At 38.2% G+C, this 20,566-nt stretch overlaps 1 protein-coding gene across 10 annotated transcripts in view; it reads left to right on the forward strand.

Moving 5' to 3' along the window:
• Nucleotides 1–16,716, forward strand: part of CACNB2 (calcium voltage-gated channel auxiliary subunit beta 2) — a 257,848-nt gene extending 241,132 nt beyond the window's left edge. For 5 of the 10 annotated variants that reach the window (XM_064444738.1, XM_064444736.1, XM_064444742.1 and 2 more), the window contains 4 exons: nt 6,813–6,964; nt 8,630–8,725; nt 10,011–10,196; nt 14,876–16,716. In XM_064444738.1, coding sequence (XP_064300808.1) covers nt 6,813–6,964; nt 8,630–8,725; nt 10,011–10,196; nt 14,876–15,367 — 926 coding nt within the window. In that variant the 3' untranslated portion in view covers nt 15,368–16,716. The remainder of the gene's footprint in view (nt 1–6,812; nt 6,965–8,629; nt 8,726–10,010; nt 10,197–14,875) is intronic. The other 5 variants (XM_064444739.1, XM_064444737.1, XM_064444745.1 and 2 more) reach the window with 2 other exon arrangements.
• The last annotated feature ends 3,850 nt before the right edge of the window (nt 16,717–20,566 follow it).

Here is a 20,566-nt window from a genome sequence, read left to right on the forward strand (position 1 = left end):
TAAAAATAAACTTCAAAGAGTGCTAGCTAAGCCTCACAAAAATCCTTCCCTACTTATAGAGGCCATGGAATAAGAATGCAAAGTTGGGATTTGACCAAGAGTCTATTTCCATTCCAAAGTCTCAAGGATCTAATACAGCTCAAAGAGAAGAAAAAAAGGTGCTCAGTGTGTTATGTAAAATCCTGATTGTCCCTTTATAATTTATCTTCAAGAGAGCTGGGACAAGTGTCCAGAACTCTCACTTGCAGGCAATAAATCCTCAGATATGGTTAAGTAATCTGATAAACCTGAAGCTGTTTTGAACCAGAATGCTGTAATATAGCAGCCAAGAGCTTTTGGGTTATCATAAGGATGTGGCTACACATCTTTTTACACACAGATGCGGAAGGAGTGGCATGAAAATCCTGAGCCTGTTATAATCTCACATGTCTCAAAATGCTCTTTTATCCTGCCGGCCCAGCCTTGGTTTTGTTAATATCTAAGGTCAGAGTGTCTCTAATGAATTCTCCAGGCAGTTCTGCATTAGAACTTTGGTACTAACTTTTCAATATTCTAACTTCCAAATACTTTTTTGATACAGGATTAGCAAAGTATTTTAATGAAACTTCCTGAGTGCTTCCAAAGGACATAAGGAGAAGAAAAAATAATTATTGATTTCTGTAAATTAGAGATAGCTCTCAGCAACATGTCACTGTATTTTGTCATGGTAGTGCACTGAAATACATATGATTTATAACTATTTTGAAACAAAACATGTGCTAGAGACAAAGCAATATAGCAATGTATTAGAATATTTTTTTAACGTCATAGATATCTGTATAATAACTAAGGTACCTGGATAGGTGAATTAAATATTTTTAGCAACTTAGTTTTTTGCTTAAGAATACAGTTTGCTTCCCTTAAAATTACTCACACCTGTAGGTTGAATTGATCCAGTATTTTTTCTTTCTCCTAGGCTCATGGAACTGGTAAAAGTTGGTGTCTTTGTCCTCATTTTATCCAAGTTTAAGGGTTTGGGTTGATCAACCAGAATGCCAAGAAGTCTGGGTTCATTTATGTTCTCTGCTAAAGAGGCATGAACTCATAATTTCCATCACCTTGACAGGGCTATGATCACCTTTATGATGGTTGTCAGTCGGTCCTGCTGAGTCTTATGCACTTTGCATAATAATTAAACTTTCCCTGGGGAAAGAACTGGAATCCATGTGTTTTTCCTCCCACTCTAAGCATCAGGCTACACAGTCAGCATCTCTCCCACTCAGTGAATACGCAAATGTTTTGCGAGTGGCACACCATCAGCAGGAGGGATCGAATAGCCAGCGACAGAGTAGTTCCACACCATATCTGTGAGAAAGGCTGAGCATTTTTATTTATGGTTGTTCTGAATAAAACAATCAACTTAGGGAACACTTACTTAATGTTTGTCATGGTTTTGGCTGGAATAGAGTTAATTATTTTCCTCCTAGTAGCTGGTATAATGCTGTGTTTTGGATTTAGCATGAGAAAAATGTTGATAACACAACGTTATAATGTTGATAATGACATTTAAGTAGTCAAGCAAAAGTCAAGGGCTTTTCAGCTTCTCATGCTCTACTGACTGAGAAGGCTGGGGGTGCACAAGAAGCTGGGAGAGGGCACAGCCGGGACAGCTGACCCCATCTGTCCAAAGGGCTATCCCATACCATATGACACCATGCTCAGTGTATAAACTACAGGAAAGCTGGCCAGGGGGCCGCTGCTCAAGAACTGGCTGGACGTCAGTAGGCGGGTGGTGAGCAATTGCATTGGGCATCGCTTATTTTGTATATTCTTTTACCATTATTATTATTATTATGGTTATTATTATTTTCCCTTCCTTTTCTGTCCTACTAAACTGTCTTTATCTCAACCCGTGAATCTTACTTCATTTTTTTTCTCCCCAATTCTCTCCCCTAACCCACCACGGGGACAGTGAGCAAACAGTTGTGTGGTGATTAGCTGCCTGCCAGCTTAAAGCACAACAGTGTCTATGTATGGACCAGAGCTGTAAAAGTCTATAGGACTGGACTGAGTAATGAGGCATGCTGCAGAAATACCCAAGTTGGTGCCAGCCTGACGTGATGATATCCATTATGAACTATGCAGAAGCACTTGCTTGGTCCCCTGGGCAGAATAAATGTTAGGCTGCTTCTTTGCCCAGTCCTACTGTCCCAGTTACTCACTAGCAGAGTGTAGGGGAGCTTAATGATGGATGCAGCGCTGTGCTGCTGCACAGCACCGGCTGGAGCGACTGCGGTTCTACGTGGCACAGTCATCTCAGTGCAGCTTTCCCCTGTGCAGTGCTCATCCACTCGTGTTTGTGCCGCAATCCGCTGATTTCAAGCTTTTCTATTCATAGGCCATTAAAATTTACTTCCAGTTTAAACCTGGCTTAAGATGCATCATTCCATGAATGCTATTGTTTTGTTATCCCAGAGAAACAGGACAGGAAGTAAACATTTTCATGTGCTGTTTAGTGTTTTTAAATGACACTATCTGTTTTGTATTTTCACATATTTACAGTATTGCATTTCAGGAGCTGTTAGTCCATTATAAACAGATCTTGGTTATGTTGAGGTTTCCAGGCATCGCATTGTATCTGTAAATACCACTTGGAAATGTGTGTGCATCCAAAGCCATCTGAATTCTGTCTAAACTGAGCCTCATCAGGCAGGAAGAGGGAAACCCTGTTTTCCTGCAGCACCTCACCCCACAGCTCCCCTTCAGCGGAGTGCAGACGTGAGGGCCAGGTGAAGCAGCAGACATGCTCCTCTCCTTTCTGCCTTATCCCTTGCAGGAGCCCGTCTGTTAGGCATGAGTAACACATGCAGCCGCTTTCCCTGGAAAATATTATCATCCTCCCACTCCCCCCCTACCCTCTTTATGTAACAGGCTAGTGGCTAAGGGATTTGGTTGAGACCAGGGAAATGTAAGTATACTGAAACAACTACATTTACATTAGAAATTTGGTTAAAACACCTGTAATCCAGGTATCTTCTGGCCCATTGCCAGAGGACTAAGCTAGAGCATTTATTCTCTTTTATTTGCTTATGTTCCCCTCCAATACTTTTTCCTTCCTAGCTGGGTATGCTGGGTGTACCTAATGCTGATTTGGGCTTTGCAGGCCAGAAGCATGGCCATTTTGCATCACATCCCCATCACGAAACTGCCATCTCATCAGGGTCTTCCTAAAACATAGTGCTGATGTAGCCACTGCTCTGTCAAGTTGGTTGTCCCAGTGACTCCTGGCTGCTATGAATGCTTTCTGCCCCGGTTTGAAGGAGGGTTGTGTGTCTCCAACTGTGTAGAGTGGAGAGTATTCTTTTATTGTGCCATTGTATAAGTGACCGTAAATTCCACCATAGTACATCTTGTTATTAGTGAATTGACATCAGTGCAATGCAGTGTTGCTGTCTTTCTCTTTAAATTAGGTGAGATTATTGTAATGAACTGTTAAAGATTTTTGCTTGAAATTCACTTGTAAGGTCCAGAAGGTGTAAAGAATATTTGTATTTGTCTGCCCCATAATCGGATAAGCCATTTACTTGTGCTCTCATTGCACTGAATTTCTATTCATTTCAGGGTACAGTAGGGACATTTGGGATTAATATATGGGAATAAGTTTAAATGTGCAATATTTAAAGTTGGCTGGGAGATGTGTACTTCTTGTTTCTTAGAGCGGACGCCCTGTTGAATGGAATAAATAGTTGAGTGCTCCTGCCATTTAAAATATGTTCCCTTTCTGATTACCAAGGCCGCCATATCAAATAGGTTGTAAGGGTCACTTTAAAATTTGATAGCATCTTTTTGGTTTTGAGTGTTGTAGCTGGGCTGCCAGCATTTCATTATGATTGTCACAGTAGATCTAATTATGTTTATGGCTCTCATTGTGATTGGCAAATATAATTTACTGGAATTAACTGTTATAGCCTCACTGTTATGCCTCTCCAGTACATCAGAAGGGACATTATTATAAATAGATTATATTCATGGAGGTGGGAAGATTGCTAAACTATTACTGTGCTGCTTTGAAGATACCACACTGTCATTGTTCTCAGCTCCCTATTTTAACTACCAGTGACATTTGTGTTACTATACCCACATGACCTTTAGGGTTCTTTGCTTATTTTGTCAAAAGTCTGAGAGCAGATTTGTGTTGAGTTCCTTGTTGGGAAAGAATCTTTCAAGGTATGGAATTTGGTTTTGAGAGATGTTGCTAAATAAAGATGAAAACCAAAGCTGCAGCAGTAGATAAAGCTTTTGTCATCTAATAAGAAAAGCTACTATTACTTAAAAAATTGCAAGAATCTCATGTGTAGTAAAAAGTTTGAATACAAGGAAGATTTCAAGCAAAATGGAGGCTTTTCCAGAAGCTGAAGAAGTACTCTAAGGGATAGGAGATTAGGACCTCTTTGGCAATCTCTGTGGCATTTTTTCCATCCATTCTTGACTGCAGGAATAGAGACACAATGTATTAGGTCCTCAACCATGCAGCATAGTTCCTTGAACTTTTCTCCTATACCCAAATTAAGAAAAATAAATACTGAAATACTTTTTCATTGATGGAAAAGATATCTCTCCATCTTTGGACTCAGGTGGAAACCATTCATAGGACCATAGTTACCTGCAATTATTGCTCCAGGTATGTTTCACAATAGAAGATACCCTGAGGCATACTCTGCCCTAGCAAAGGGTTGTTTCAAAAAGTATAGCATGAAATCTAGTTCACAGAGATGTAGTCTGTACTGGCAGAAGAGTGCTTCCAGCAGTATAGCAAATACTGCTTCCCCAGGCAAAATTATGATACACTGGACAAAAGACAGATTTTGCTGGTTATAAATTGTCTTGAACAAGAGTTTTTAGCAGTCTGGAATGGTCTTAAACCAATACATTAACTGATATTGCTATACTGACTGAAGTGTTGAGCCTGGTTTGAAATTGCAGGAAAGCAATCCAAACTCATCATCAGACCAGCATGAAAAATTATCTCTGATATGTTTCTTCTAGCGGTCATTTAGACTTAAATTAGGGATAGACCAATATCTCCTACTAAATCACCCAGACAATGGTATTCAGTCATTCCAACAATTGTAATGAAGGTGCAGAAAATGTAATTGTGAATGTGCCAAGAACTATCAGAAGTTCTGTCTTCAAAAATGTGGTCCTAATTCAGACAGCAGCTGGGCCACAGTGCTTTTATCGACAAGCAGGAAAGCACACACCAATGCTTTCCATACCAGCACGCCGTGCACATCTCTCAATGTTCTCTGCTGTAAAAGACTCATTGGCATGTACTCAGCCAAAATTGGAGATAGCTACAAACAGGTGGAGGTGATCTCTAATAGATCCAGAGCAATGTCAATCTCCTCCAGTAGAGAGCATCATATATAGATTTTCTGATGGTCATTTAAGATGTTATTTCAGTTACAAAATGACTGTAGTAGCCACCTACTGATTTGGAACCAAAAGACTTCGAGCTAAATGGAGACTAGCTGGGATGCTTTGCTCTGGCTTGAAAATTTTGCAACCTTATCATGATACCTAATTTATTCAGTTGCTGTTCTAAGATAACAAAAACCAAACTCTTCACACCTCTTGAAAGAGACCATTCGCTATAGAAAACTCTCTAGCCAGATCAGATCGGCTGTGTTTTCAAGCAAAAGTAATGCTTGTGCCAGCATGATAGATAAAATGCTGATAATGTAATTTCAAGAATCTGTCTCTTAAGTTTCTGTTGGTTATCTTCTATATATTTACTTTGAATGGGCTAGATATCTAATCTGGTTTTGGTTCATGTAGTGTGCACAACCTTTAAAGGGAAACCAATATGAATTACAATCTTGTCTGGCTCTACAACTTGCTTTATAGACTGGCACAAATCACCCAACTCCTGTAATTTCTCTGTGAAGTCAGCCTACAGCAAGATTTGAGAAGAAGAATGTTATTCCATTTCAAGGATGGCTTTGCTATTATACAATTTAGTTTTGTTTCATTTGGGGATGAAGACAGTTTCTACATCACTTGTGTAAGCACAGTCCATCTGTCTTGGAGAGGTTTGCCCTGGAAATGGCTGCCAGTCAGGCAGAGTACTGAGGAGCTGGGAGCATGAGTTACCAGAAGATAAGACGGTTTTTTTCTGGGAAAATCACCTTTCTGGAACTCCTGGGGTTGTGAGGAGGATACCATAGCTTTATTTGGACTATTGAATTATTTTTTTAAGAAAAGTGTTTTACACATAGTAATTATGTTTTTAATATGGTACTATACTGAAGCCAGTATTTGAAGGAAACTGTTTTCCAGAGCTTTGATAAGTTGAAATAAATGGAAAAACAGGAAATTCTGCTAATATAGACACCTCAGTACGTCTTAATGCCTATCTCAGGCAGTCCAGTTTGAGCAAATTGATTACTACATAAGATTAAAGTCTGAGCTGAAATGATTTACGTGTAAGGAAATTAATGGCAGAGTATGATGTGATGCAGCAAGCATTCTTACCTCTTTTTTGTTTACGTACGTGGACTGGGGTCTTGTAAGAAAGGATCTCTCCAGGCTGGGATTGCAGGAAGTGGTGGAGGTGAGAAAGGCAGGCAGTGCTGCCTGCAAGGGCAGCAAACTGGGGGCAAAATGGTCTCATTAATGTTGCATTCATTTCCCTCTTGTTCCAGGGAGGTGCTCAGCTAACAAATCCTGCCAGCCTGAGGAGGAGCAACACATCGGTCTACCACATTTTTACATTTCTTAAAACTAACCACCTTTTAATATTTTGATAACTCTAATTTTCTACTTATCTGCAGCTGAAGTTCAAAGTGAAATTGAACGGATTTTTGAATTAGCAAGGACACTGCAGTTGGTAGTGCTTGATGCAGATACCATTAACCACCCAGCTCAACTAAGCAAAACTTCTCTGGCACCCATTATAGTATATGTAAAGATTTCTTCTCCTAAGGTAAATATTTTACTGATGCTCATGCTGTTTCTCCTTTTCTTTTCTTTTCTTTTCTTTTCTTTTCTTTTCTTTTCTTTTCTTTTCTTTTCTTTTCTTTTCTTTTCTTTTCTTTTCTTTTCTTTTCTTTTCTTTTCTTTTCTTTTCTTTTCTTTTCTTTTCTTTTCTTTTCTTTTCTTTTCTTTTCTTTTCTTTTCTTTTCTTTTCTTTTCTTTTCTTTTCTTTTCTTTTCTTTTCTTCTCTTTTCTTCTCTTTTCTTCTCTTTTCTTCTCTTTTCTTCTCTTTTCTTCTCTTTTCTTCTCTTTTCTTCTCTTTTCTTCTCTTTTCTTCTCTTTTCTTCTCTTTTCTTCTCTTTTCTTCTCTTTTCTTTTCTTTTCTTCTCTTTTCTTCTCTTTTCTTCTCTTTTCTTCTCTTTTCTTCTCTTTTCTTCTCTTTTCTTCTCTTTTCTTCTCTTTTCTTCTCTTTTCTCTTCTCTTCTCTTCTCTTCTCTTCTCTTTTCTTCTCTTTTCTTCTCTTTTCTTCTCTTTTCTTCTCTTCTCTTCTCTTCTCTTCTCTTCTCTTCTCTTCTCTTTTCTCTTCTCTTTTCTTCTCTTTTCTTCTTTTCTTCTCTTTTCTTCTCTTTTCTTCTCTTCTCTTCTCTTTTCTCTTCTCTTTTCTTCTCTTTTCTTCTTTTCTTCTCTTTTCTTCTCTTTTCTTCTCTTTTCTTCTCTTTTCTTCTTTTCTTCTCTTTTCTTCTCTTTTCTTCTCTTTTCTTCTCTTTTCTTCTCTTTTCTTCTCTTTTCTTCTCTTTTCTTCTCTTTTCTTCTCTTTTCTTCTCTTCTCTTCTCTTTTCTTCTCTTCTCTTCTCTTTTCTTCTCTTCTCTTCTCTTCTCTTTTCTTCTCTTCTCTTCTCTTTTCTTCTCTTCTCTTCATTTCTCTTCTCTTCTCTACTCTACTCTACTCTACTCTTCTCTTCCCTTCTCTGCTCTTTTTTCCTTTTTTTTGGTCTTAAATGCAGATAATCATGTCCTCACTAAAGTTCAGAGCTATATATTGTTATTGCTTCCCTTTGGATAGTGAAATATTATTATTCAAAACAGTATCTTAGCTCTGGTGTTACCAAAACCCAGTTTGGAAAAGATGCTGTAGCTCCAACAGTTGTTTGTTTGTTTTTTTTAATTGGGATAGTGCTTTTAGTAACAATCATGTAAGTAATGCTAACAGTTTGTTAAATCAAAATAACACAGAAATGAAATAAATATTTTCACAAAATGAGTATCAGACTGATGGCTGGTAAACTTGAACATTGCCTGGTAAAGTCCTCTTTCATTCTGTGAAGAAACCTGCACAGACCTTGTGAAGAGGCATTTGAAAGAGAAGAATGAATTATGGGAAGAGAACTCAGGAGAGCAATTAAAGAGTTTCAACTTAGAAACAAACAAAACCAGAAGCAGCAGAGGAAAATGGGAGGGGAACTTTGTAGTGCTTGTAACAGGGAAGGAGCTGTTGAGACGTAAATGACAATTAGCCTGTTCTGCATGCAGACAGCATGGGAAATGCTCCTGAAGCCAGCAAATGAAGAATTTGATCTAGTCAAGTGATCAGTTAAAAATGTAAATGTGTTAAGTGGTTATATGAGTACGTTAAGTCCAAACCTGCTCACTTTTATTGCTGTCATCTTCTTCACAGGTTTTACAGAGGTTAATAAAATCTCGAGGGAAATCTCAGGCCAAACACCTTAATGTTCAGATGGTGGCAGCTGATAAATTGGCACAGTGTCCTCCCGTGAGTTACTGTTAATTTATGTCTTGTCTTTGAAAGGTGCCTTTCTTTTCAAGCATGAGGTTAATTACATAATTTCTGGGAATGTTTGCCCTCTTCTGGCCATATTTCACTATTGCTTTTTTGCAGAATGCCTTCTGACATCTCTGGCCTCTGCACAAGGGTGCAGACTCCCAGTCAAAAGCAGTTATTAGGATGTGTCCTGAATACATTCACTGCTTGAACAAGCTGAGCATTTGTTTTACTTGATTACTTGGTCTAAAATTGAACCCACTTATCGACTGTGCTTTATCTCTGGCAGTTTAGGGTAAGGCCAGTGGTTTTAGTAGCTCCCCTTAGGCACGTCACCACAGCCCATCATTGCTGGTGTTCTTGGTCACAGTTTTAGCAAAGAGCTGTGGGGTACTGCGTAGCTGAGACCTCTGCAGTTCTTCTGTTGATGTGCACTGAAGCAAATTCTTTCAACTTCTACCTATAAAGTGAAGATGATGAGACCCTAGCTGTGTTTTAAATATGGCAAGGATCATTACCTGCATACTCAAATGTCAAGAGTATGGGTAAGAGACCAAAAGATGAAGGTTAAGTTCAGTCGCAGATATGTGAATTTGCTATAGTTACAGAGCTGAGTGAGGGGGATGTTTTCATAATTTAAGTTTAAGCATCTCAATTAAGAGACTAGTCTCCTCAGGTCCCCAGGAAGTCAGTGAAGAATGCTAGAGACCTGTGTAGGCTCTCAAAGCTGCTCTCAGGAGGACTTCTGTCTCCCTGATCAGGGAGGGAACAGAGGAAACTCGCCTACTAACTTTAGATGTCTAAAATTAGACTGTGTGACTAATCTCTTAACTAGTGTTTGTACAACACTTGGAAACTGGATGATCTGTATTACTTGTGTTTCTTACTGTTACTAGTTATTGGTCTTAGTTTGTCTTAGTTTTCTCATAGTTATTCTAGATACGGGGAGTGAATCCCTTTTCTTGCCATTCCATTTTGTTCCAGTGGTTCTGGATATTGGAGTTTTAAGATCTGTTCAAGCTGTGTCTTCCTATCTTCATTGGCTGCTTGTGCATTACTAAGTGGAAGTATGAGGACTTGCTTTACCAAGTGTAATGTTAGTGCTAGCTATGATTGCTGTCTTTTGTATCAAGTGCATTGAAAAAAAAAGGGTGAAGCATCTTAACACAAGTATTAGAGATGTGGTTCATTTTTGATGAGTGGTGTGGTCCTCCATATCTCTAGCTTATCTCCTTTTAGTTGGTGGTTATTCTCACTAAAACCTTTCCTTTATCAGGAAATGTTCGATGTAATTCTTGATGAGAACCAGCTTGAAGATGCTTGTGAGCACCTTGCTGACTATCTGGAAGCCTACTGGAAGGCCACACATCCACCTAGCAGCAATCCTCCTAACCAGCTTCTCACTCGCACACTTGCAACAGCCACTCTTCCTATTAGCCCAGGTCCAAATATTAATTTACAGGTACAGTTTTTATGCCATCTCTTCTTTTTTTTTTTCTATCAACTTCTTCCTCTTCCAAACCGCAGTGGTGGTCTGATACTAGAATATGCTGAATGTGTCTTACTGTTGATGATAGAGTAAAAGCTTTTTCAGTAGACATTCACCGATTTTCAGTATAAAAGGCAAATACAGGCACATTATTATTATTGCTATTGTATTCACAGTAGCATGTGTTTGCGTATTGACTAGAGGGCTGGTTTTGATTCCAAGGACTAAGCCAACTTGACTGAAAACATATGGTGATGTGAAGTGGAATACTTAAGATTTCATTGTGCCCAGGACACCACTGTGACTGTAATATGCGTACCAGCCACAAGCATTTTTATTGCTGGCCATATGTAATCCAATCAGAGGAATAAAACTGGGCTAATACTATGCACATTACAGCCTCTGGTAAGTCTCTGACTGATGGGCACACTATCGCTAATAGGCAAATCCCAGCCCCGGAGGCCCTGCGTGACAAATTGGGTTATGTACAGAGCAGATCCACAAATGTTGGAGGGAATCTGTTGCTAGCTTCCCACAGGCTATAGAGTTGTAGAGGTTGAAAATGGCCGACTGTATTAGTGAAGTCTCAAGGTCAAAGTGGCCCTTTCAGTGTTTCCTTTGTTCTTTTATTCATTGGCCATTGCTGTGAAAAGTGCATAACTTCCTTCAAGCCAAACTCTTACAGAAAACCCGAGCCCTGTTGCACATTGTGCAGAGAGGCCTTGAGAGGCGCTACGTTGTGAACAGCGAGGGTACTGGGTAGGGAGCTGGGAAAAACAGGCATTATTCCCACCTGCCTGGTGACTTTGGGCATATTTTGTCCTCTCTTTTCTCCTTCAACTTTTGCTTTGTATAATCGCGTTAAGGATTTCAGCACAAGGAGATCCTCTCCTTTGCAGGTGCGTTGAATGGCATGAAATGAGGTTTTTAGAGATGCTACTTATAAATAGTGACTGACACCTTGAAGCTGAGAAGATCACAGTAGGGGTTAAAATATATCTGTCCAACCTCAGTCCACATCTAAATTTCCACCTAAATTAACCTACGTCAGTCAAAATTAATAACTCTGGTGAACAAAAATGCCTCCTTTTAGAAAATCAGAGAAAAAAAATTATCTGCACCCAAATTAAAATGCTGAAAATTTGCTTTTTGTTTTTATGGTCTCGCAAAACAATATTTGTGTCAAAGAAGTCATTTCCTATTAGAAGACCACAGACCTGACAGGTTTGTTCTTTCACAAGAAAAATTGCATCAGCCACCTTGCATGGTATCTCCTTCTCTTGCTTTCAAAAGCAGTTACAGGAAAAGAGACTGTAAGCTATAGCTCATTTCTGCCTTTTTTTCTGTCCTCAGAGCTGAAACACCCTGAAAAAATTGTGAGCTGGAAGAATTTATGAGTATGAAATTCAGTTTTGTTGTGTGCAGACTTGCTAGATAAAATTTCTTTGCTTTGTAGACGTGTTAATTATTTTGCTCAAGTTTTTTTTATGCCTTTTGGGTGTGGATTTATAGTTCACTTACTCATTTTATTAACCACATTCTCTGGAGGAGCTATACAGGGTTTTAATAACACTTTTCTGAATGTTGTGCTATCCCCTTACAAATTAACAGATTTTTATTTTAAGTACTAAAAAAGAGAATGTATTTACAGTTTTACTGTTTGTTTGTAGGTCTACTAATCCAAAACTGCAAAGAAAGGGGAGTCCCTTAGGGAACACAGAACTTTTGTGTTCCTTTTGTTTCACTTCCTATGATGTATTTTCAGGTGACATCTCAAACCTGAGCCACCCACTGTCTTGGAATACAGTGGGTTTATTTTCTTATCACAGTGGCTGAACCTATTCTCTCAATAGTTTTAAGACCCTCTATCTGGAGAATTTAAAGTCTATATCTGTGCTGGCTTTTTTTACTGCCCTGCAGACACAAACCATGCCACCAGCTGTTTGGCCTGGAGGAGCCGCATCTGCACTGCAAAGCATTTGAGTCATTCTCCCCTGGGTCCAATGCAGCACCCCTTTGCCATGAGATATAATTGGTTTTTGTAGGTTTTCCATCCCGGGTGTACATTTTAACGAGAGATTTGTGTTGCCAGCTGCCAGAGTGGTATTTTTATAGCATGATACTGACTGTATGCATTGCATGGCACGAGGTGCTTGAAGGTGTGAGGCCTCCTGGGACTGTTTGAAATGAAGTCGGTGAAGACCATACACCTCCTGTCTATCTGATGCAGAGCTTTGGAGAAAACTGCCCTGACAACTGTTCTCAGGTTTCCTTTTGTAGGGGAATAGTTGGCTAATTCCAAAAAGAAGACTGGAGCAACCTCACACACATAGGATGCAGGCAATTAGGGACCACTGGATGGAAATAGGGAGCAAGCCAAATTGACTGGGTGAACACAGACTTCCGTCTCCTCTTTCAACACTGCTTAAACTTAATTCCAAGAACCCCTACTTCTTTGAAATTACAACCTGAATAATGAAATGGGCTTATCTCAAACTTTCTCCATTTTGGGCAAAAAACCTTATGAGATTGGGCCATAAAATTCCTGCACTGCGGAATCTAATTCAAATCAGAGCCCTAATTTGGTTATGAACCACAAAGCCAGACCCTAATCCAGAGTCAAACATTACCTGCTCAGTGTCCCTGTAATATTTAGGGAAAGTTACTGTCAATGAATTTGGCCGTAAATTCCAATAACCCTAACAGTATTGAGAAACTGCAGGTATTGGTTCTAAATTTATTCATTGTGCTCCTGCACACATACTCGTCATAGCAGAGAGGATACATCTGAGTTTGTAAAAGTAGCATTCTGTTCAAAGCAGGTTCAAATTTTGCATTTGTTCTCAAACCACAGCTATGACAGATTTTATTAGTCATGATTATATATATAGGTACATACATATTTGGCATTTGGCCATATGAGAATTAAAGGGTTTCACGTGTGTACCCAGTTTATATGCCTTAAAAATAGTCATGGTTGTGAACTAATAAAAATGTGTTTACACATCCAAAGCAGGATTTCCTTTAGACTCTTAACTTTTCGCTTAACTTCATTTATAATTCACCTCCGTTGAGTCATTTCTGTTCACCTTAAACACATCTATTCATGTTTACAATTAATACATTCCTTTTCTGGAAAATTAGAATCATCCTGAGAAAAAAAGAAAATTTGACCGCTGTTTCTGTTACCTTGATCTCATCTATACCATTTGTTTCAAATTAGAAACACATGGAGGAACCGAGCTAGTCACTGGGATTATTACAGAACAACATGTCTTAGAAAATGAAGATTTGTCAAATTTATCAAATTGCTGATTTGAAATATGTTGCTTTTTATATGTTTTTGATAAAATACAGATTTCTTCCTCCCCAATTTCCTGTCATTTTACTTTTTGGGTTGCTAGGAAACCCAGCTGCCAGGATCTGTGGCTGAAGGACAAAATTTCCTCCTTCCCCTAGCTCTTTTCCACAAAATAGAAAGACGGAAAGAAGATCCGTGAGCTGCCCTGGAGGCAATCCTTATTTTTAGACAACTCTGAACATAGGAGGGCAAACTTTAGACTAACTTTGGTAAATTCAGCACAGTCTCACAAACAAATGCCTCTATAACTCAGTTAAAACCTACTTGAATTTTGTGCCAATAGAGACGATTCTGTCTTGACGCTCTTTACCTCATGTGAGAAGGATAAATCAATTTCACCATAAATTACTTATTAAAATTTTGCAATTAAGCTTGAAAAGTCTTTGGCTGTGGTTTGGGAATAAAAGCAGGTTAATGTAGTGAAACCCCCAAATGAGTTAAATAATGCCACTTGTTCATTTTGCAGTGATTTCAAAGCATTATGCTGGTGAGGAGTAGGTTTGTTATTACCTGGTAATTTTTATTTCAGTCTTTTAATAGTAGTGGTGTGTTAGGAAATTCTATAGGTGATAATATTGCTCTCCTCCGGCTTTTCTTGGCAATGGTCTGTATTCTCAAGCTCTTAAAATTATGAAGTCAAAGTTTAATTTTTCATTACTGTGAAGAAATGGAATTATTGCTGAGAAAAACAAAAGGTCAGCGATACTATTAGTATCATAATACAAACTTTATTCATACCAGATACAATTGCATTTTTTCCTTAAAAAAATAAACAAAAAAAAAAGCTACTCGAAAAGGGCCAAGGTTTTGTACTTTGGTTCTCTGCCGGAATCCACCTCCTTAGCCCTCTGAAATCACTTTCCTGTAGTGGCTGTTTCCAAGCAGGCATCTGTAAACTCTCAACTGATACCCGCCGCCTTCTGGCATGATACGTCCTTTTTAATTCTTCTGCAGTTTGTCCTGCTTCTGCATGTTCTCTTTTTGTCTGGAGTGTGGTAGGCAATTATTGCTAACTGGAATAGTCAGAAACATCACAGGAGATGAGAAAGTGTCACAGACTAACCCGAGTGCCCCCCTCCATTCTAATGAGAGTGAAAGGAATTGTTTGTATTATAATACTGAATTTTCAGTAAAAGTTGAATTCTAATGGTTTTTTCTAGTTTAGATTCCAAGTGGCTTGTTGTGTACTTAAATTTTATTGGTTTCATGATACTTTCTAGTTGAATTTGATATTGGGGAAAGTTTTTAAATGTGTGCTTCATGTACATGAACTTACTGCTGGTTGTGATAGCAGGGATCCCAAGGAGACCAGAGGAATGACCGTCCAGTCCCTGAACGAAGTGGTTCACAAATTGAAGAGGAAGCACGGGTTGAACCCATCAAGAAATCCCAGCATCGCTCTTCCTCAAGCCAACACCACAACCATCGCAGTGGTGTTAGAGGCCTTTCTAGGCAAGAAACTTTTGACTCAGAAACACAAGACAGCAGAGATTCGGCTTACGTAGAGCCAAAGGAGGACTACTCACATGAGCATGGTGACCACTATGATTCTCACAGGGATCACAATCATAGAGACGAGTCCCACGGGAGCAGTGATCACAGACATAGGGAATCAAGGCATCGCTCAAAGGAGAGGGACCGCGAGCAGGACCACAATGAATGCAACAAACAGCGTAGTCGTCATAAATCAAGGGACCAATATTGTGACAAGGATGGGGAAGTGATATCGAAAAAACGTAACGACACAGGAGAATGGAACAGGGATGTTTACATCCGTCAGTAACTTTTGCCTCCGGCAGTCTTGTGTTTCCTTGAAGTCTTGTAACAATGACCCTTGAAAATATCTTTGGGTTCTTCATTGCAGAACATATGGTATCCTTCTGTATGCTGATTTGTATTGCTGTTGCTTGCATAGCAATAGCATGAAATAGAATATTCATATACTTATTTTTTTGGTTAGTGCTATACGAATTAGCGTAGTACAACTGCAGAGTTCCTGATGTTGTACTATGCCATTTTTCAAGCTGTTTTTTGGTAGCTGCCACTTGAACAATATCTGTTGCCATCAAGGTGTTGTTAGTGTTTTTTAAAAAAAGGTACATTTGGTGTTTAATAACTTCCCGTGTATTCAGCAAGCCAGAATCAGCACATAAAAAAAATCTAAAACTTTTTGTCTGCTCTGACTTTTAATTTGTATACACTTGATTTGCATATTGATTTAAGAGCCACTATCTGTTGCTTGTACCTCTGGTGGTCTCCGTTTGAAGACAGAATTCAGTCTTGCCTTACACACAGGGGATCATGAAGTCAAAATCTATTTTCTATGTACTGGTACTGTGTACTGTATATACAGTTTATAAATGTTATTTCTGCAGACACCTTCTTACTATATAAGTTTGATCACACTGTTTTAGAGTCCTAATGCCAAGTCAGCAGATTTGCTTTTGAATTACTGGCAACTGGAACTAGCCTCATTTAGGAAATCTGCAACAGTGTTCAATCTAAATACTTTTTCTTCTGTAGCAGAAAGCTTATACTTAATGTAAATACGACTGAGTGCTTGAGATAAAGGGTCTAACTCTTACACCTTATGCTGTCCTTGCAAACCCAATTTTGCTCTTTGAATTTATGGTAAAGAGAACAAACTTACCACTATAAATTATTCTTCTCCGTACAGGTCACAAAACTGCAATGGACACAGCTTAGTTCTTGTTCTGTTGTCAGAATAATAGAGCACACATGAGAGAGGTGTGTATGTGAGTGGGTGGGTGGGTGGTGGATGGGCGTACGTGTGCATGTGCACGTTAGGCAGCAAAGTGCCAGAATCTACTGACGAAAACAAAGGTTACTCAAAAGCCCAACAAGTCTGTTTCGTCGTTCTGACTATTAATTTAAAAAGCCAAATTGCAGTCAGGGAATATGAGGGAGTTTACTGACCCAGGTAACTGAGAAAGCATAAATCTGCTGGCTCTTTGTTGAGACTTCAGGAGAGTAAAAGCAGGCAAATGTTACTGTGAGTGTGTCACTGGAAATGTAAAATCTTTGTGTTTAGAGTATTTGTTTTAGTAAGAAAAGTTTACACAGCTTGTGGAGAGTTATTTTGTTGGAAAATAAATTTTTGTAGCTTCTCCACTTTTTCTACACTTGCCAATTCCTCTGCATTCCCACTTTGCAGCCACTTTGCTTTTCCTTCACCTAAACTGTTGTGCTGCTGGTGAGAGCTTAAAAAAAATGACTGTGACAAAATACTCTGTTATGAGCTTGATAGAGTTGAAATCAAAGGGCATGAACACAGTTTGTTTTGCATTGAACACCTGTTGCACTGGTAAGTGGGGGGAAGTTCACTATTAGTTTTGACTACAGGTTCCATACCCTTGCCTAGTGTAAAAGCTGTTCTGCATCACATGTAGTCTTTGTAGTAATTGTATGAATGAAATACTTTTTGTATTTCACTGTAAATAGCATATTATATAAAGACTGTAGTGGGATAATAATTAATTTAGCTGGAAGATTTTTTTTTTTATTTATTATTCTAATTCTGGGAATATCAGCATTGCCTGATTTTGAACATCATTTTAGTGAAATGGATAAGATATATGACAGGTGCATGTTTTCTCCAATCTCCTATTCCAGCATCCAAGAAATTCAGTTTAACTCCCTTAAACATACTCTGCCCTCCCTCTCCCTGATACTTTATCTGTGGGTTGTTTTTTTTTACAACAATGTAAGAGTGTGAAATTCTGCTGTCAGGTATCTGGCCATTCCTCCCAGTGCTGCTGACTGTTGCAGTTATTCAAGGGTAGTGTTTGGCTCGAAGCATGAACTGTGAGGAACACGAGGAAAAGGGTATTTTTCTAGAAATAAATTTCTCAGCATTTTTCTAAACATCACTAAATGACTTTGTAGACAAAGGAAGCATAGGTAAGTAGATCTGTTGTATTACTAAATGGATATATAAGATTGTATAAACAAACAGTGGCTTTTGATACGAGAGGATTTTCAGGGTATTGGTGGAAAATGACATTGAAAGACTTTGTTGTTTGAATCATATCAGATCACACATAAAGGGGAAGAGAAGTTTTATTGTCTTGCTCTATATAGCCTGGCTTTAGCTATTTTACCAGCGTCAGTAAATGCTGTTGCTCCCTACAACAGTTATATGACAGCTACGTCCTCCAAGAAGTGATCTAAGGATTGCACTTCAATACCTTGAATTTTTTGGTTTGGTTTTGGATGTTTTTTTGTGGTGTTTTTTTTTAAAAAAATTTTGCTCCAGTGTTTATTTTCTACCTTTCTACCTTAAAGTATTTTTTAAGGAACAGTTGGCAGAATTTCAAAGCACTGTGTATGAAACCCATGGAGTAGGTAGCCATGTATAGACAAATAAATGAGAAAATAAAGAGCATAGTCCAAGCCCTAGTATTTAAGTATGGCCTGTACATTGATTTATGAATATAAATACCTTATCACAAAAAAAGGCATGTCTCAATCCAACTAATGAGAATCACGTTTTGTATAGTGCTGCTGATTATGTACAGACAACATACTAGCACATGCATTTCTTAGGCAGACTCGGTAGGTTTTTATTAGCCTTGCTAAGATACTTTCCTTCAGTTACTGTTTTAAGAGTGACAAATCATTTGTAATGTGAGCTTGTACTACACGTTGCACAATACCACCTGACTGATGAGCACTACTTTGAAAAGCACTTTAACAGACTTATTTCAATAAGAAGCTTTAAAAATACTCCAACTGGAGGACATATCAAAGGTTATTGTGATAAAACATCTTTGCAAAGTTTTGCCAATAGAAAGTTTAATATTACTGCTTGCATTAGGATGCTAATGAGTTCATATTTCTGTACCTGGTTTCAGGAGCTTTGAATCTGAGGAACAGTAGAGGTCCCAGTGAGCTCCAGAGTCTTCTTATGTATGCGTGGTGCAAAACAACCTGTAAAATTCCCATTTAAATGAGCTAAAAAGATCATAAAACCGGTGAGACAGAAGGAAAGGGAGAAGGATAAAATAGTTAAGTGATACATAGGTCTTGTTGGCTCTCGCTCTGTATTTTTCTAAAGAATTTCAGTATATGGAAGGAATGGGATGCATTTTAACATTTATGTGTATCGATGTTAACCTTATTTTTGTATGTCTTTTCAAATGAATACACATCAGTGCTGCTCAGCAGCCTGAGTCTATCCTTTATCAGTTGTTTAGTGTCATACAGGCACCATGGAAGAAAGAATTCTTGAGGAGGGACCGGAAGGAGGTGAGAGTAACAGTCTCCAGACCTTTTAAGGGACAGGACAGTGGGGACAAATAAGCCAATGGGTTTGCGCACAAAGGCAGCATCAGTAGGAGTTAAGAGCTGAAAGAAACTATTTTTAAATTGATCCATAAATTACTGCCTAGAAATTTTAAAAATTGTTCTAGAGTCCTCATGCATTCATATGCTGTGCCTGGCATCAGGAGTTCGGGTTTTGAGAAGAGCACCACACTTTTTGTCTCTCAAGGTGTAAAATTAAATTTGGCCCTAATTAATGAAGACCAGTTTTAAAACCACAATGGGTGTGAGTGGCGTACCTGTTTTCACAGAAATCTGTATACTCTTAACCTGTACTCCTTATTATAAACCGAGGATAAGGCCATGAAATTCCATTCATCAAACCCTGAATAAAAGTAGAGACCCGTTTGCACGTCTCCCTGCATATCTGGTTATTCAGCCTATATATGCAGTTCCTGCCCAGGTTTAATAGCGTGCTCTTTAATACTTGCCATCTTTTATGAATTTGTTAGTAATTATAGTTTTTAAGCTCAGTTAGTTTGTAAAGTCATATTCACGTTCTGTGACACCTGCAGAGGTTTTAATTATCGTTCCCTTAGCTGGAACGCAGTGAGTGGCCGATTGCTTTTAATCAGTGTCTGTCCACAGTAAAAAGGTTAGTGTAAACCACCTCCTGTGATAGTTACTAAAGCCTCTTCAATATTTATTTTGCTTTGTAGCTATATTTGACCTCTGATTGCTTTAACACATCAGGCTGAAAGCTATTTCCCAAATGCTTTTGACTTTAATGCTATTCTGTCTATGAAAATAAAGCACATTGCAAAAAACTTTATTACATAGTCTAGAGGAAGAACAGAGAAACTATTTTTCAGAGTGTAATATAACATTTCTGGTGTACATTTACTTATATTTATTACTTTATTGCAGATATTTCACCAAAACTTTCATTCTTCTATCATCTGGAAAATACTTGTGTTCCATTTTTATTGTGAATGTTTTTAATCAAATGCTATTCAATTGAACTTATTGCTTGGCAATTTGTCTATAATTTATTTCCCCACTTTTATATAACAAACCGTTACATATGAGCTTTCAGTAGCTTTATAGACAGTTTCTTTTTATAACTTACCACCCTAGAGATGTGTTCCTACGCAGCCCCAAAAAAGATTTATATCAGATATAATAGAGATTAAGCTGGTTCTTCTAACTCATCCGTGTTCTCTTTTCTTACTTTATTCTTACTACTTTTATCATGCTTACCTACTCTGCAATGAATTCGAGCAGTACAAAATTGGATTTGCTCATAAATTTTTAGTCGTGAACAATTAAACATAAAAAGAAGGTTCTTTATATTTGAAACTACCCACTCCAAAGTAATTTCTTGTTGATCACCATCACCAGCCTATTTCTTACTAAAATGTTTCCTTTTCTCTAAAAAGCGTATGAAATCCTATGATCTAAAAATTGGTGGACTCTATGACACTGAAACAGGAAAAAGCTGTATAATAATTTCATACTATACCAGACTGCCTATTTTAATAACTTTATACTGACCAAAATAAATATTTAGATTTGGCACTATTACTAATCACTATTTCTGCAGATCGAGAAAACTACTTTTCAGACTTTCTTAAAGACAGGATCTGATTGCATGCCTAATCTATCTATTTTGTAGGGTTAATCTTTCATTACAATAACT

This window comes from Phalacrocorax carbo, chromosome 2 (assembly GCF_963921805.1).
Source record: "Phalacrocorax carbo chromosome 2, bPhaCar2.1, whole genome shotgun sequence".
In the NCBI taxonomy this organism is placed as follows: domain Eukaryota; kingdom Metazoa; phylum Chordata; class Aves; order Suliformes; family Phalacrocoracidae; genus Phalacrocorax; species Phalacrocorax carbo.